Source organism: Uranotaenia lowii, chromosome 3 (genome assembly GCF_029784155.1).
Source record: "Uranotaenia lowii strain MFRU-FL chromosome 3, ASM2978415v1, whole genome shotgun sequence".
Lineage (NCBI taxonomy): Eukaryota > Metazoa > Arthropoda > Insecta > Diptera > Culicidae > Uranotaenia > Uranotaenia lowii.
The window spans coordinates 169,377,245-169,394,203 of record NC_073693.1 but is presented as its reverse complement, the minus strand read 5'-3'; the positions used below and the strand labels follow the sequence as shown (position 1 = coordinate 169,394,203).

The window sequence follows — 16,959 nt, the reverse complement described above, 5'->3', positions numbered from 1 at the left end:
GCACGTTTAGCTGGTTCAGTAAATAAGTAATGTCATTGACGTACAATATAAATAATAAGGGACCGAGATGGGAGCCTTGAGGCACACCAGATGTAACGGAGATGCTTTTCGAAAGTGAACCATTGAATCTAACAATTTGTTTACGGTTTGTCAAATACGACTCAATCCATTTCAGCAGTTGTGCACTGAATCCGTTTTTATGTAGTTTTAAAATTAACAAAGGGATGTCGATTCTATCAAAAGCTTTACTGAAGTCCGTGTATAGAGCCTGAACGGAATTTCCTTGATCCATGGAGTGGATATTATAAGAAACGAATTCAAGTAAATTAGTCGCTGTAGATCGTCCTTTAACAAATCCATGTTGCTTTTCAGTTATGAGTGTTTTTATTTGATTATATATTTTTTGATTCACTATTGCTTCAAAAAGTTTCGGTATGCACGATAAGATTGCTATACCCCGGTAATTTTTAATGTCAGACTTTTTCCCCGACTTGAAAATAGGTACAAGAAAAGATTCTTTCCATACTTGAGGAAAAACACCGGATTTCAACGATGAGTTGAACAATAGAAACAAGGGCATACTTAATTCATTTACAAGATTTTTTAGAAGTAATGGAGGAATTCCATCAGGCCCGGGCCCTTTGGAGCTATCCAGGGAGCAAATTGATTTATGTATTTCCTCAAGGGTGATTGAATCTACCACAGTCAATGATGCTGAGTTGGAAATATAATCGAAAAACGCAGTGTCGCGATCGGCTTCCGAAAAACTGGTGTAAACGCTTTGGAAGAAATTGGCAAACAAATTACATATTTCGTGGGAATTATTACCGTTAGCGCTGTCCAAGTGCATACGAGATGGAAAATTATTACTTTTCAATTTGGAACTTACATACTTAAAGAAGCTTCTTGGGTTAGATTTAATGTTTTCCTCTGTTTTCCTATTATATTCTTCGAAGGAGGTATTAATGCATATGGCTAGTTGGTTGCATGCTTCTTGATATTCTAAACTGTTAGCTAGCGATGGTGTCTTTTTCCAGTTTTTATGCGCTTTCTGCTTTTTATTTCTAAGATGCTTTAGCTCTTTTGAAAACCATGGCGGATTTCTGTTATTATTCGTTCGTCGCTTTATTTTTATTGGGACATATTTACTTAAGATATTACCAAGAATGTTATAAAAAATAGCTACCTGATTGACAGTTTGGTTTTCGCTTTGAAATGATGATTGCCAATCAACTGATTGTAATTTAGTTTTAATCATCGTGTAATTTGCATGGAAAAAGTCAAGGGTCTCCTCATATTCGTATTCTGGTATTCCTTTGTTGTCAGAACATATTATTGAAAATTCGATAGCTGTATGAAAGATCTCATTTTTCCAAATTGGATTAGTAGCTTCCAAAATACAAAAGTCATCAGTCAAGTTTGAAAACAGTAAATCGAGATAGCGATTGCAGGCATTTTTCACATGATTTATTTGATTAAGACATAAGGTAGCAAGATTATCGAAAAGGAATTGTAATGTTTCATTATCTCCAAAAATCGGTAAGAGGATTGCCTCATTATCTTCATCGGGTAAAAATTGCAGATTCGATTGATTAAAATCGCCATACAGGTGAATTTTGAATTCGGGTTGGAAGCTTTTGAATATTTCTGTTATGCTCAGTAGAAACTTTTGGAAATAATCTTTACTGGCATATTCTGGAGGAAAGTAGATCGATCCAAAAATATGGGTTTCCTTGAAGATTTGAGCTTTTGCCCACACCTGCTCAAATTCTTTGTGCTTAGTTATTTCAATGAGCTCAGAATCGAAAGCAGAGCTTATTGCTACTACAACGCCTCCGCCTGATTTCTTGTCAGACAAATTGAAATTTCGGTCATCTCTGTAGACATTGTAACGCGATCCAAAAATTTCCTCGCTTTTTATACTATCATCCCAGCTTGTTTCGGTTCCTAAAATGATAGTATAATTACTTGCTACTAAATTTTTATGAATTGTGTTTAGTTTAGATGCGCTTCGCATTCTGTTAAAGTTTTGGCAATATGCCACAATTTCTTTATTATTAATAACTTGGTGATCGCGCGAACGAATGGTAACATGATCCGCATGGTTTATATTTACAGAAGAGCTAGTGCTTATATAGGCACGCGTCGGTTCGGCAGAAAATATGGGTTGTTATACATTACCGGGTTGAAATATAATGCCGATGGGTCGTGGTGACAGCACGGTGCAACTAGAGGTGCGGTGAATGGCTGATTGAAGGTAGCGTATGGATGAGCAGGTGGTACTGTCGTCATCGTGTTACTATTCTGGTATGTTGATGAGTTCGGAAGGTGTGGAGAGATCGGGGGTGGCGCAGGAATATTTGAAGGCCTTTTTCGATGCCGTGGCACATTTGGTGAAGCAGAACTAGGGCCGGGGTTCAATGTTTCTCCCCGTTGGAAGTTGATGAAGGTCGGGATCTTCACTTTCGGAGTTGATTTTCTATTAAAAGCGACTTTTGCGGCAGCCAGTAGCTCTTTATCAGTAGTGGCTCTTGCTTTTGATGAATTTTTTACGGGGGATTGTTTTCGTGACTGCTTCTGTTGTTTTTTCGATAAGAAGATTTCTTTTTGTCGTTGTTTATGCTGCTGTTTTTTATGCTGTTTTCGCCTGGCTTTTTCCGCGGCCTTGACTTGAGCCGCACGCTTCCTTTTCCTTTCGTCGTATTCGTCCCAGTACTGTTGAGGTTTCCAAAGCATTTTGTTTCCGATTCGTCTCCAGCCGCTAGACGAAGTAGATGGATTTATCCTTGACGACGAAGCAATTTCCTCGGCTAGAGTTGGTCCTGAGTGGTGTTGATGATCGGCCGGTTTGGCTTTCACAGCGTCGTGAATGGACCGTAATTCATCAATAAGGTCCTCGTTTACACCTGGATTCCTCACTGTAGCTCTTAACGCGTTCAGTTCTACCGCGATGGACTGGAGCGTAGGAGTGAGCTCCTGTTCAAAATTTATATAGCAGCTACGGTGTTGTTCACCTATTTCCAGTCTTAGACTATCAAGATCAGCTTGTATGTCTATTGGTGATTGACTAGCTGCTAATATTGTTGTTACTGCCTGGCTGAAGTCAGCTTTCAACGAACGACTATCCTCGTTGCAGGACTGGACAATTTCATGTATTGTCGCCGTGTTGGACAGTTCCAATTTTTTAAGCGATGACAGCTCTTTTTTCAGACCGTTTATTTGATTTGAGAGCGTATCTATACCCTCAATCAAGGTCTCCAGGCATGAAAATTTCACTAATTGTGAACTAATTCTCTCCTGGGAGCTGTTTTGGAGTTTAAGTTGCTCCATTATTTCATTCTGTCGAGACATTAATCTTGACAGATCTATTTGGTCCTTTATTGAATGCTGACAGTCATAGCAGACTGGCAGCATAAATCGCCTTATAGACTCCTCGCAATTCCGCTGCACTCTGATGCAGGCGGCGTGGAATCTTCGATGACAGGGACCAGTACACGTCCAAAGGTGGACGCCATCGATAACATCGCAGGTTGGAATTTGACACTTTGGCATTTTTTCCTCGTACAGTTAACACGGCACAAAAAAGGTAATTAAACAAACGTTGGCACTTTGATATACGCGGCGGCTTTAGGGAACACTAATTAATTTGAATTGACGGCGGTGCACGAAAATACGTCTGTACTGTACGACGACTGAACTTAAACTCCGTGTTCTCTTTTTTCTTGATTATTTTGAAGAAAAATAAGCTTCAATCTGTAATAAAAACGGAAAAGATCGATCTGAGTTTCGATGTGTTTTTCTGCAATTTATTGTTCCTTGGTACAAACTTGAAGATTTTATATCTCTTCTCATTTGTTTTCTGTTCCAGCTGATTTTTATTAAGTACGACAAGTCATAATTCCAATCATACTCATAGAGTTTGTGTTAATCTTTGCCCGCAATTCCAATGCCAAAATATATTTTTTTCAAATGATGTTAAAATAAATGACATTAATGTAGACTGCTTTTAAAAGATTGAATATATTTTTAAATTTCATGATATGTTAAATGGATCCGTATGGTTTAGTATGATTGAATCTTTTGTAAAAATGATCTTTTGTCAACAGTGTTGTAAGCGATAAATGTTGAAGTGATGTTATCAAACAGTGAACACAGTTGTTGTTTTTTTTGCTAGTCACATTAAACCTAAGGGAGAACCTTTAAATCGAACACCCGGAAAAATTACCACCAGGATCATTATTCACTGTTCACTATTGACCGCCTATTACAGTGCCCTCTACCAGAATGGGCATCCAGGCAGGATCGGTGATATTTCTTTTCCCGGTTGGCAATAAAAATAATTCACGCTGGCGGTCGTTTTGTTCCCACCCATTGCGGGTTAGAGAACGGAGGCAAAATCGTACAAAAAATTGGTTTGGTAGTAGGTTTGAGGGAAAATTGTAAGCATTATCGTGCGGTGTGGGGGTGGGACAAATTTACCTGATATCGCTGGGAACAGCAGCGGCCACAGCAGGACTGGAGCAGACCGGTTGGCCCAGTGGCCGTGTTGGCCGAATGGGAGGGACTGGCCATCGGGGACGGCGATCCGGGCCGCTTCGTTTGGCCGTTGTACTGAGTCTCTAGCTCTACAAACTCCCGGTCCTGAAACAGGAAAAAAGCCATTCGGGGACAAGTGGGATATTGATGGGGCCAAAGACAGGTGGAAATAGAATCGAAAAAAAGAATATAAATCATTAGCTTATCGGTTTCCACTGGCACAGTGACACAGACAGAGAGAGAGGGGGTGGATGGGTTTTGGTGGGGGAAAATTGTGCGGAAATAACGGCCTAGTTAAGCCATCTTCCATGCTCTTTTCTTTTTGCACCGGGGGTGATATTGATGGAGGCGATTGTTCATAATCACGTGAGAAAGAAGAAAGTTTTACCGGAAGAAAAATGCGTAGGCAAGAAACGTGAATGAGTGAGTTACACTGATAGATAAATAGCGGAAGAACTGAAGCGAAGAGGCAGAAAAAGATGTTTACATTCGGTACTCAAAAAGATAAATGGCAGTTACGTGATGGATGCTTGATTGGCAAGGTTGTCAGAATTTGAAATTTACAAAAATAATCTTTCGATGGCATTGAATCCCATCGAAGGCGAATGTTCCTAGTGAGATTTATCATTTCAAAATTTATTTTTGATCAGATTATCCAATATAGATAATTTATTACTTTAGTTTACCTTAAAACTTGTGTAGTGTTGAATGGTTACGAGTAGACTTACCAGAATAAAGTAAAGAAAGGAAGGAAAGGGATGAATGTTTCGATGACAAGAAGGGCAGAAAATAAAAAGCTCGATTTAGTAGATTTATCTTGTGTGTTTTTCCGAGGAATCAAATGAAGGCTATTTCAGCCACCACACGCATCGGAAACTGTAGTTATGGCTTTTTTACCCTCAATTTAACAACAACTGGAAACTTTTTAACCAAATTTTTACCTATCTTGTGTGATTTTTTCAAAAAATTTATTGATGGTTATTTAAGCTATCGGAAGCTATCGGAAACTGTAGTTATGAACCAAATGAAAACTATCTGGTGTGATTTTTTTTCCAAGGAATCGAATGAGGGCTATTTGAGCCATCGCACGTATCGAAAAATGAAGTAATGGCTGCTTCACCCTCATTCCCCTACAGTTTTCAAATATTTCTGAAAAATTTATGTTCGGAATTGAAAATTTAAAATTAAATGAGACTTATCGGGTGCGATTTTTTTCCGAGAAATCGAATGAAGGCTGTTTGAGTCACCGCACGTATCGAGAAATTGAGTAATGGCTGAACTATTTGAATTTTTTTTCGGAAATTGAGGGAAAAAACAGCGTGCTTCCATTCGATTCCTCGAGAAAAGTCACATATTTGTCAAAATTTTCAACTCTGAACATGCTTTTTCTGAACTTTAAAAAAAGGTTCGGGAATTAATGGTAAAATCGGCCATCACTCCATTTTCTGAAGAATGAGGCAGCTCAAACAGTCCCCATTCGATTCTTCGAAAAAAAATCACTCAAGGTTGGTCTGTTTTTGTACATAACTTTTTAGTCCTAACCAGTGTTTTTCAGAATTGTTACAAAATACAAGGTAATTGGGGGTTTGAAAGGCACTTTATCTCCGTTTATAAGCTCATGCTGCGTCTGAAACTATGTCCAATCGATTTTCCGGACATTTTCAACATAGAAAGCATATTTTCATAGATTCGTGTAGAAGGGACATTTAAATTCTTCGCAGTTTATACACTGTTTACCCACTGTACATTGACGATCTCAAGAACAGAAATATGGCCCATTTACACTTCACGTGAAAAATGATGGAATTTCCGCGGTAAAAACCGGGGGAATTGAAATAAAAACAATTCTAGAAGATATAAATCAACGAATCTGACTGGAATTTCATCTTTCAACCATTACTCATCGATTCCGCAATGCCACACATGCTAGTTGTGTCCCGTTCATTTTCACTTGAACTGTAAACCGGGCTTAACCTATAAGGAAAATTTTAAAGTTTGAAAAGTAAATTAAGCCGGAAGTGGACAGTAGGACGAAGGATTCAAAAGAAAACATCTGGTAAGCCTAGTCATCAGTTTGATGATATGTAGGTATGTGTTTAGTATGGATCGCTTAAAATAATGTGCACGTTAAGAAATCATAAGGATGAAGATGATAAATTGCAAAACAGTGTGCCAGAAAAATAAATACATATGTACAAACAGGGAAAGCTAAATTTCCATAAGACTAGTTACTGACAACACTGCCACAAGCTTGTTAGATCAAAGCCTTAAACATCAGTAAGCTACCAATGATTGATTAGTGAAACCAATTTTAAGAAGTATTGCAGGTTTCGCAGGTTGATATTTGCTTATTAGAGAAAGAATTCAAAAAACAAGTGAAAGTTAATTGGATGGAGTAAAAACTTGAGAGGCGTTAAGTTAGATTTAAGTTTGGATTTTGCAATATCTACCGTAGTCTTCTCTAAGCATCTCAACAGATGGTGATGCTGTAGCTCGAAGATGTCTTCATCGTTGTAGTTGTCGTCCAGTTCGATGCCAGACTCCTGCGCTGCTAGCCGCGACTCGGCAGCCTTCTTCTTACTCGCGAACGCCGCACTAGCGCCCGCTTTCGCTAATCGTATTCGTGCGAGACGTGCTTTCTACAAAAGAGAGGGAACCGAAAAAAAGAGGGGAAGCACAGTTTAGAAGGGGTCCCCAGCTAGGTACTTACGCAGAGTTCAGATCATCGACGCAGTCGTCATAGTCACTGACGTCGCTGTCGTAGGATCCTCCGCCGATGCCTACCCGCTGTGCTTTTCGCTTGTCCGCCCGCTGATTCTGATGGTAGATGCGACTGAAGTTCGACACAATAACAGGTACAGGTAACGCGATGACCAACACACCGCTAAGCGAACAGACTCCGCCCACGATCTTACCGGCTATTGTCTCTGGCACCATATCACCGTAACTGTTTGGGGGAAGGACAGGAAACATTAAAGAAAAAATACACAACACATTAATTAAAACATTCAATGAACGATGCCGCTGATAGACACGCAGTCAAGTGTAAATGATTTGACCGCAAACACTTTAACCACAGAACCGCAAACCAGTCAACGCTTCATTTGTTACGTTACGGCCACCCTCCTTTCGTCAATTGCCCGGCTTTCGTCACCCAATCGTCTCGGGGTGGCAAAGTGGCCTTTCTTCATCAATCCACCTCAGAACCCAACCACACTCCACACCACCCCATTACAAACTGCCTGACTGACTGACTGACTACTAATTGCTAATTTAAGCATTTCAATCATCGCAACAACAAGTCGATGCCGTGTCCGGCTGTGCATACAGTCAGGATTCCAATTTACCGAACGTGGTCTGTCATCCGTTATGGATCATTAAGCTAGCCCGAGGTGATGGGGAGAAGTGTGTTCTCTGGTACCACGGATTGGTTATTATTAGCTAAAGCTGAGAAATAGATCGATTTGACACTTTTCCAAATGATATTAAAAATAGCGCATTTGTTGGCATGTTTTTCAATATTCCATAACTTGTCGTTAGAAAAATAAATACATATGTAGGTGTAACCGTATAATATTCACTTTTTATTGTTATTCATATTTAAAAAACAAGCAAGATAGTTGATCTTCAAACGTCTTGAGTAGCTGCTATGTGATGCCATTATTAAGGCATTAAAACAAAAATTGAAACCTTTCTTGTTATATCCACACGTTTCATCTTTTCGGTTTCGTACGCTTGTTTTCGAAATTAGCATGATGTGTTGCATAAATCTCCTTGGTGTTAGACTCTGTAGACTGGGAATTCGAGCTCACACTCACTGACCCTAAAGCCACGGTAGAAACATTTTCACATCTCATCCTCGGTATTACCCAAAAAAATGCAAAAATTTTTAGAAGTAATTTTGATGATTTTTTAGGATAATTATTGGCGGCTTTATAATTATAAGGCTGATATTGGCGCCCGTTCCGCAGCGATTTCTACGGATTAACGTGAAGCAGCAAAACTCCGGATTAATTGGTGAACTCTATGCAGCAAATACGTCGACTCCTTTGCCTAGGCAGATACCTAATACTCATTCCCCTAATCGCTCTTCCATTCAGCGAACTACAGGTCAACCATAAAGACGACAGTGAATCGATTGAAACCACAAACACTTCGTTTTCTAAAGCCCCAGTGACCAAAGATCGCCAGCTCCCAAAGGAGAAAGCTTTCGTGAACACACACTCATCCGTACCTAATAACATTTCGGCCACCCCATCTGAGTATGAAGAAGCGCATTCATCATCACGCGAATTTGAGAGATCTGATCAAGAATTTTTGGGAAACTTGCCTCTTCTTCAATAGATCCTTCATTAGTAGTTGATGGTAAACCACTAAACGTCACAATAAGGGATGAATTGACGCCCTTATCCATGGAAATTTTAACTGAATTGCGCGAATATCAAGACTTAATTGGAGCCAAATACATTTGGCCCGCAAGAAATGGTGCCATTTTGGTCAAACAAACAGATAATTCAAAACCTGATATAATCAAAACTAAATTTGAAATGAATCGCTTCATGAGCATGCATGTCACTCAGCAAAGAAATAACACATCCACGATTCCAAATGAAAGTCCTTCACCCAAACGAAAAAGGAACAGTGCTGATCCACGATCAAAATAAGATCTTAGATCTACAAATGTTTAAAACTGAAATATATTTTATTCAATGGATAGTTTAATGAATAGATACCATGAAAATGTAGAAGATTTTAATTTAAGTACTTTTAATAATGATTCAAGATCCTTTAGAATTTTGCAATGGAACGTACGTAGTATGAATAATTTAGATAAATTTGATTGCATATTACAGACCATTGATCATTTTAATGTTTGTATCGATGTTATTGTTGTTTGTGAAACCTGGCTTGGTAAAGATAACTGTTGTATTTACAACATTCCGGGATATACATCGATTTTCTCTTGCCGCGACCAACCATATGGAGGCCTAGCTATGTATATAAAGACAAATTTGAAATTTAAAACTACTGAAAATATAACTTTTGATGGCTTTCACCGAATTAGTGTCGAAATTTGTACAAGTGGTCAAGTAATTTGTGTTCATGGCGTATATAGACCCCCTTCATTCCCGTTTAACATGTTTTGTGATCAAATTGAATCTCTTCTAACGTCTGTTGCTGATAATCACTCCTGCTTCATTGTCGGTGACCTAAACGTTCCTGTGAATTTGATTAACCTGAATACCGTAGCAAAATATAGATCTATCTTAGAATCTTTTGGATACGCTTGTACAAACACCTTTCCTACTAGGCCAACAACTCAGAATATTCTAGATCACGTTATATCGAAGCAAATTGACTTAGATCGATTGAAAAATGATACAATCTTTTCTGATGTTAGTGACCATTTACAAATACTCACATCATTCAATTTATTATGTGATAAAAATGTAACAATTCTTAGGAAAGAGATAGTTGATAACGCTAAACTAAACAGCTTATTTGTGAATTATTTAAACAGTATTCAACTACCAGAAAATGTTGATGAAGGCCTACAAGAAATCACATCAACTTACAATCGCTTTGTGAAAATTTCTTCTCGAACACTTAATAAAAGGGTAAAACTTAAAGGAAATTGCTGTCCGTGGATGACATTTGACCTCTGGACACTCATCAAAATAAAAGAGAATTATTTAAAACGATCGAAAAAGCATCCAAATGATATCAATTTAAAAGAGATGCTAATTCACATAAATAAAAAATTGAGTTCAAAAAAACAAGAATGTAAAAGGCTCTATTACGAGCGCTTATTAAATAATTCACCACATTCAAAGCTCTGGAGAAACATTAATACGCTCTTAGGTAAATCTAAAACGACTTCCTCAATTAACCTTTCAGATGAAAGAGGTGTTATAACCAATAGTACACAGATTTGTGAGAAATTTAACAAACACTTTTCCACAATTGGAAAGAACCTGGCTGAAAAGATTCCAGTAAATACTGAAAATGATCATTTGACTCAAATCGAACAGGTAGAAAATACAATATTCTTACGGCCCGCTAGTGTAAACGAGGTTCGACTTGTAATTTTTTCACTTAAAAATAAAAAGGGTCATGGACCAGATGGTTTCCCTATTAATGTCTTGAAAAATAACCACGAAACATTCTCGCACATACTTACACAATACTTTAATAAAATTTTGGAGTCAGGAGTTTTCCCGAACTGTCTAAAAATTGCGAAAGTCATCCCTGTTTTTAAGGCTGGCGATTTGCTTGACGTCAATAACTATCGCCCTATCTCGACTTTAAGCGTTTTTAGTAAAGTGTTCGAGAAGCTTCTTGTTAATAGAATTGTAGACTTTCTAAATCAGAACAATATACTTTATAAACTGCAATATGGATTTAGATCAGGTTCGAGCACTCAAATTGCCATCTCAGAATTAGTTGACTCCATCATATGTAAAATAGAGTCAAAAAATATTGTTGGGGCACTATTTTTGGATCTCAAAAAAGCCTTCGATACTCTAAATCATGACATATTATTGTCCAAACTGTATAAATACGGGATAAGAGGAACAGCAAATAATATCCTTCGTAGCTACTTAGAAGGTCGCAAGCAGTTTGTGGCTATTGAAAACACAAGAAGCGAATTAAGAAATATTGATATCGGTGTACCACAAGGGAGTAATATCGGGCCATTACTTTTCCTTTTATATGTCAATGATTTATGTAACCTTCAACTTAAAGGCACAGCACGTTTATTTGCCGATGATACAGCAATTTTTTATTCTGAAACTTCACCTGATATTATAATTCAGCACATTGAAGACGACCTAAAACTGCTTTCAAAATATTTCAATTCAAACCTACTTTCACTAAATTATACTAAAACAAAATACATGTTGTTTCGTTCTTCGCATAAAAAGCTACTTCGTACTAATGACCCAGCTATGAATGGAAATACTATTGAGAGAGTTAGTTATTTTAAATACTTGGGAATTTACTTAGATGAAACTCTCTCATGGAATCGTCACATTGAACACTTGGAAAAAAAAATTACTCCTCTTTGCGGTGTTCTTTGGAAACTGAGAAATTTTGTTCCACAACATGTTCTCTTTAAATTTTATTTTGCGTTTATCCACTCTCAATTGAACTACCTTATTATGATATGGGGAAGAGCCTCCTTGTCCCACTTACAGAAACTTCAAACGCTCCAGAATAGATGCTTGAAAAACATCTTAAAGCTCCCTTTGTTATTCCCTACCCTTCAGCTTTACTCTTTAAGAACGCATAACGTTCTTCCAATATCTGAACTCTGTGATTTGCAAACTGTTGTATATGTCTATGATAATCTACACTCAATTGAAAATATTCAAAACCTCCATTTTACTACGGGGTTGCGAACTCATAACACTCGCCAGTCAGATTTCTTGCAACGAAGCCGATCCACAACATCATTAGGGCAAAAAAGAATTTCATTTATTGGACCTACTAAATACAACACCTTACCAACGGATATTAAAAACATAACCAATCGTTCCATGTTCAAAACCAAAGTGATACAGCTTTTGAAAGAAAAATTGAACCATTAAAACAGTCGATCATCAACCAGTCTTTGTTTTGTTTACCTTTTGTACTTTTGTAGCGTTAATATCTAATATTATTTTTCTTAAAAATCTTGTAGTTTGTATTTTATCTTATAAAATTATTGAACATAACATAATAAAATTAGCAATAAATAAATAGTATATTAGTAAATATCGAATAATGAATCTCTTCAAAGGAAATTATTTTCCATTGAGATTTCATATTGTAGTCAATTTAGTTAAATAATACATTTCCTCGCACGACATTATAAATATTTGTGTTCTCAGCATGATTAAAATTTGCTCGCGTTTACTCTTATTATCATTTTGCTGCCAGACATGCTGAGAACAGTAGCGTCCATTACCAGGGGGCTCAATTGAGCCTTTTGGTGTGGGGGAGTGTGGTGGGCCGCTACAAATTAAAAAAAAAAAAAAAAGCAAATCGTGTGTATCGTGTGGTGCCAATAATCATCATATTGGAAGCTGTAATGTCTTTAAGAATCTTGATATCAACGATCGCTGGAATCTTGTGAAGGGGCGTAAACTATGTCGACTGTGCCTCTCCTCACATCGAAGATGGCCATGTAAGGGTTCTGCATGCGGAATTAACAATTGTATGAAAAAGCATCATCGTATTCTCCACTTTGAAGCGCCGTACACCAATGCTTCTCGCAGTGATCATTCCAATCCTTACATAGCACCTACTGAAAATGCTACCGTTACTGTTCATCGTGAAATAACGTCTACTACACTCTTCAGAATGCTTCCGGTTACACTATATGGTAAACTGGGTTCAAAAGACACCTTCGCATTTTAGACGATGGTAGTCTGTCACGTTGGTAGAAGAATCTTTGGCCAACGCACTTGGCGCCGATGGTATCACAACTTCTCTATGTGTCCAGTGGACTGAAGGAATAAACAAGCACATACATGGGACCAGAGTCGTAAGCTTAGAGATTTCGGAACGTGGGTCTCTCAAACGACACAAGCTATCAGCCGCCTATACTTTGGATCGTCTGGGTTTGCCGGAGCAAACGATAAAATTTGATCAATTAGTTAATCAGTTTAAACATCTCGAAGGCCTTCCAGTTCAAAGTTTCAAGTCTGCTGCGCCGGGATTATTGATTGGTCTAAACAATATTCATTTGCTGGCGTCGTTGAAGGTTAGAGAAGGATAAACTAGAGATCCAATAGCCACTAAAACCCGTATTGGGTGGGCAGTATACGGTAGCCTCCCTAATTCATCACTGGTTGAGTCACATCGCCAAATGCATATTTGTGCGACACAAGTCGACACAGACTAACATGAATTTGTAAAACGTTTTTTTTTTTTTCGGTGGACAGCTTAGGTATAGCTGCTGCCCCGGAAGTTGAAATACCTGACGAGAAACGAGCCAAGCATATTCTCAAGAATTCCACAAAGAGAAGATCAGAAGGACGTAACCAGATTCACGGCCAAGGGCAGAAAAAAAGATTGAAATGTTTAGAGCGCCGTCTTCAAAGAAATCCTTATCTTTACGCAAATATTTGCCAACAAATAAGTAACTATCAGCTAAAAGACTACGCTCATATTGCCACTGAAGAAGAGCTGTAGCATTTCGATATTCGAAGAACATGGTATCTTCCCCTAGGCGTTGTGTTGGATCCCAGGAAGCCAGGAAAAGTCCGCTTAATATGGGACGCAGCCGCTAAAGTGGATGGGATATCCCTAAACACCATGCTCTTAACTGGCCCCGATCTTCTGAGTTCCCTGTTGGGTATACTTCTAAGCTACCGTGAACGAGAGGTTGCTATATCGGGTGATATACGCGAGATGTTCCACCAGATGGTGGTCCGGGAAGAAGATCGCAGCGCTCAATTTTTCTTATGGAGAAATAACCCGAAGGAACCGATGAAAACGAAGGTGATGGACGTAGCAATATTAGGTGCAACTTGCTCGCCTACTCATTCGCAATACGTGAAAAATCTCAACGCTGCTGAGCATTCAACGCAATATCCCCGTGCGGCAGAGGCCATAATAGATTCGCATTACATGGACGATTATCTCCAAAGTGTACATACCGTTGAAGAAGCTGTCCAATTAGCGTCAGAAGTAACGGAAGTTCATTCAAAAGCTGGTTTCGACATGTCCAGTAATCCTAAGGTCTTAGCTAAAATTGGAGCCATTAATCCTTCGGCGGTTAAAAATTTTCGTTTTGATAAAGAATCAACAGGAGAACGACTCTTAGGCATGGTGTGGAAACCTGAAAGCGATGTTTTCAAGTTCGCGCTCAATATTCGTGATGACGTGGCAAAACTAGTAGACGATGGTTGTATTCCCACAAAAAGACAAATTTTAAGCGTTGTCATGAGTATATACGATCCCCTCGGACTGGTGGCAACCTTTGTGATACACGGTAAGATCCTGATTCAGGATGTGTGGCGGACAAAAATCGGTTGGGACGAGAAGGTGCTCACAGATATTCAAGATCAATGACGACTGTGGTTAGCTGTTCTAAGTAAATTAGAGGAAGTTCAGATTAATAGATGTTATTTTCCTGGCTATACCGTCACTAGTTTGGACAATATACAGCTCCACATTTTCGTAGATGCTAGTAAAAAAGCTTACGTGGCCGTTGCATACTTCAGAATTGTAGATCGAGGAATAATCCGTTGCACTTTGGAGTCCTCCAAAACAAAAGTGGCACCATTGGAACTTCACTCTATGCCCCGTATGGAGTTGTTGGCCGTCATTGGGGCACGTTTGAAGAAAACTATCATTCAAGCACATTCTTTGCACATAGCCAAAACATACATGTGGAGTGACTCATCAACCGTACTCTTCTGGATCAGATCCGATGTCCGGCGATATCGACAATATGTGGCCTTTCGAGTGAATGAAATCTTGAACCTGACGACTATCGACGAGTGGAACTGGGTTCTAATTCGCTTGAATGTAGCAGACGAAGCAACTAAGTGGGGGAAAGGACCTTCATTCAACTGTGGCAGCCGTTGGTTCAATGACCCTGAATATCTATACACACCGGAAGGAGAATGGCCTATTCAAGAACGTCCAGAACCTGTAAGTGAAGTGGTAGAAGAGCTTCGCATGGCCTTTGTCAACACCAATGTTAAAAAGGAATCATTAATCGAAATTCATCGCTTTTCCAAATGGGAACGCTTTTTGAGAAACATTGCTTACGTCCATTGTTTCCTCGAGTTCATTCCTCTGCGTAAACGACTTGGAACACTACCAAAAACCAAATTAACTAGCGAACATATCAAGAAAGCAGAACGCACTCTTTGGCGACTAGCTCAAATAGATGGATTTCCAGATGAAGTAGCTGTATTCAAACATAATCAAAGAACAAGAATTTCTGCGAAATGGCCTTTAGATAAATCCAGCTCTATCTTCAACCTGAGCCCAATAATGGACGAACTCGAAGTTATCAGACAGGACGGTCGTATGCAAGCAGCGCGCTGAATGTCCCAAGAAGCCAAGTACCCAATCATACTCCCAAGGAACCATCGCATCACTTACTTACTTAGATTGGTATCATCGCCAATATCGACAGGCCAACAAAGAGACAGTGGTGAACGAAACAAGGCAGAGGTTTCGTGTACCCAGGCTGAGAGTCCAATTGCAACTTACGAAGAAAGCTTGTATGTGGTGTCGAGTATACAAATCAACTCCAAAAGTTCCAAGAATGGGGCCGCTGCCACGAGTGGGTTTAATGCGTTTGGTACGTCCCTTCACGTTCACAGGGATTGACTATTTCGGGCCTTACCTTATCGAAATCGGTCCATCGGCAGTGAAACGAAGGGCAGTTCTTTTCACATGCCTCACGGTAAGAACCATACACTTGGAGGTAGCTTCATCCCTTACTACTGATTCATGCAAGAAAGCCATTCGGAGATTTATAGCTAGAAGAGGAGCTCCTGAAGAAATTTCCAGGGCACGAGACGTGAATTAAGAGAGGAGATAAAAAAGCTAAATGAAAATCTCGGTAGTACGTTTACAGATGCACGAACGCAGTGGTTTTTTATTCCCCCGGCAGCTCTTCATATGGGAGAATATGGGAGAGAATGGTTCGTTCGGTGAAAACAGCATTGGCAGCTATTCCTATAAACGAAAAATTAGACGATGAGTCACTAATGACATTCATGGCTGAAGCCGAGCACATGATCAATTCCAGGCCACATACATTCATCCCGCTGAGGACAGTGTGTGAAGAGTCTTTAACTCCAAACCATTTTTTGATGATGGGTTCAAAGGGCATTAAGCAAGGCATTAAAGAACACGTTAACATGGGCAAAGCACTTAGGGGGAGTTGGAACTTAATACAATCTACTTTACAAAGTTTTTGGAAAAGATGGACCGTTTGTTACTTACCTACTATAACCAGGAGAACAAAATGGTTTGAAAATGTTCGTGCCATTCAACAAGGTAAATTAGTTGTTTTAGTAGACGAAAATATACGTAACCGATGGCTACGGGGTCGAGTTATGAGAACGTATCCGTGTCCAGATGGAGTTGCGAGACAAGCTGACATACTGACAAATAAGGGAATTTCGAAGAATCGTCCGTGAACCAGAAATTCAGGCGACATGAGGGGGAGGATGTTGCGTGCAAGAAGACCCCTCGTAGCGGATAATGTTACGCGTATTCGAATCATAAAACGCATCAATCTGACAGCGATCTTTGACGTTTTATATAATCCTCTTTATAATTCACAAATCTATTGACACTTCAATTTGGAAGTGGAACGACGTTGCACCATCGAAAAATAAGTTTCTCTTAATTTAAAATAAGTTTATTTACTACATGTTTGTTATTTAGTTCCAGATTTTGGTAAAA

General features: G+C 39.0%; 1 protein-coding gene across 4 annotated transcripts in view; it reads right to left on the bottom strand.

Moving 5' to 3' along the window:
• LOC129753496 (potassium voltage-gated channel protein Shal) overlaps positions 1–16,959 on the bottom strand; it is a 784,223-nt gene that overhangs the window by 80,510 nt on the left and 686,754 nt on the right. For all 4 annotated transcript variants that reach the window (XM_055749315.1, XM_055749312.1, XM_055749313.1 and 1 more), the window contains 3 exons: positions 7,321–7,483; positions 6,987–7,175; positions 4,480–4,641 (listed from right to left, as the gene is read on the bottom strand). In XM_055749315.1, coding sequence (XP_055605290.1) covers positions 4,480–4,641; positions 6,987–7,175; positions 7,321–7,483 — 514 coding nt within the window. The remainder of the gene's footprint in view (positions 1–4,479; positions 4,642–6,986; positions 7,176–7,320; positions 7,484–16,959) is intronic.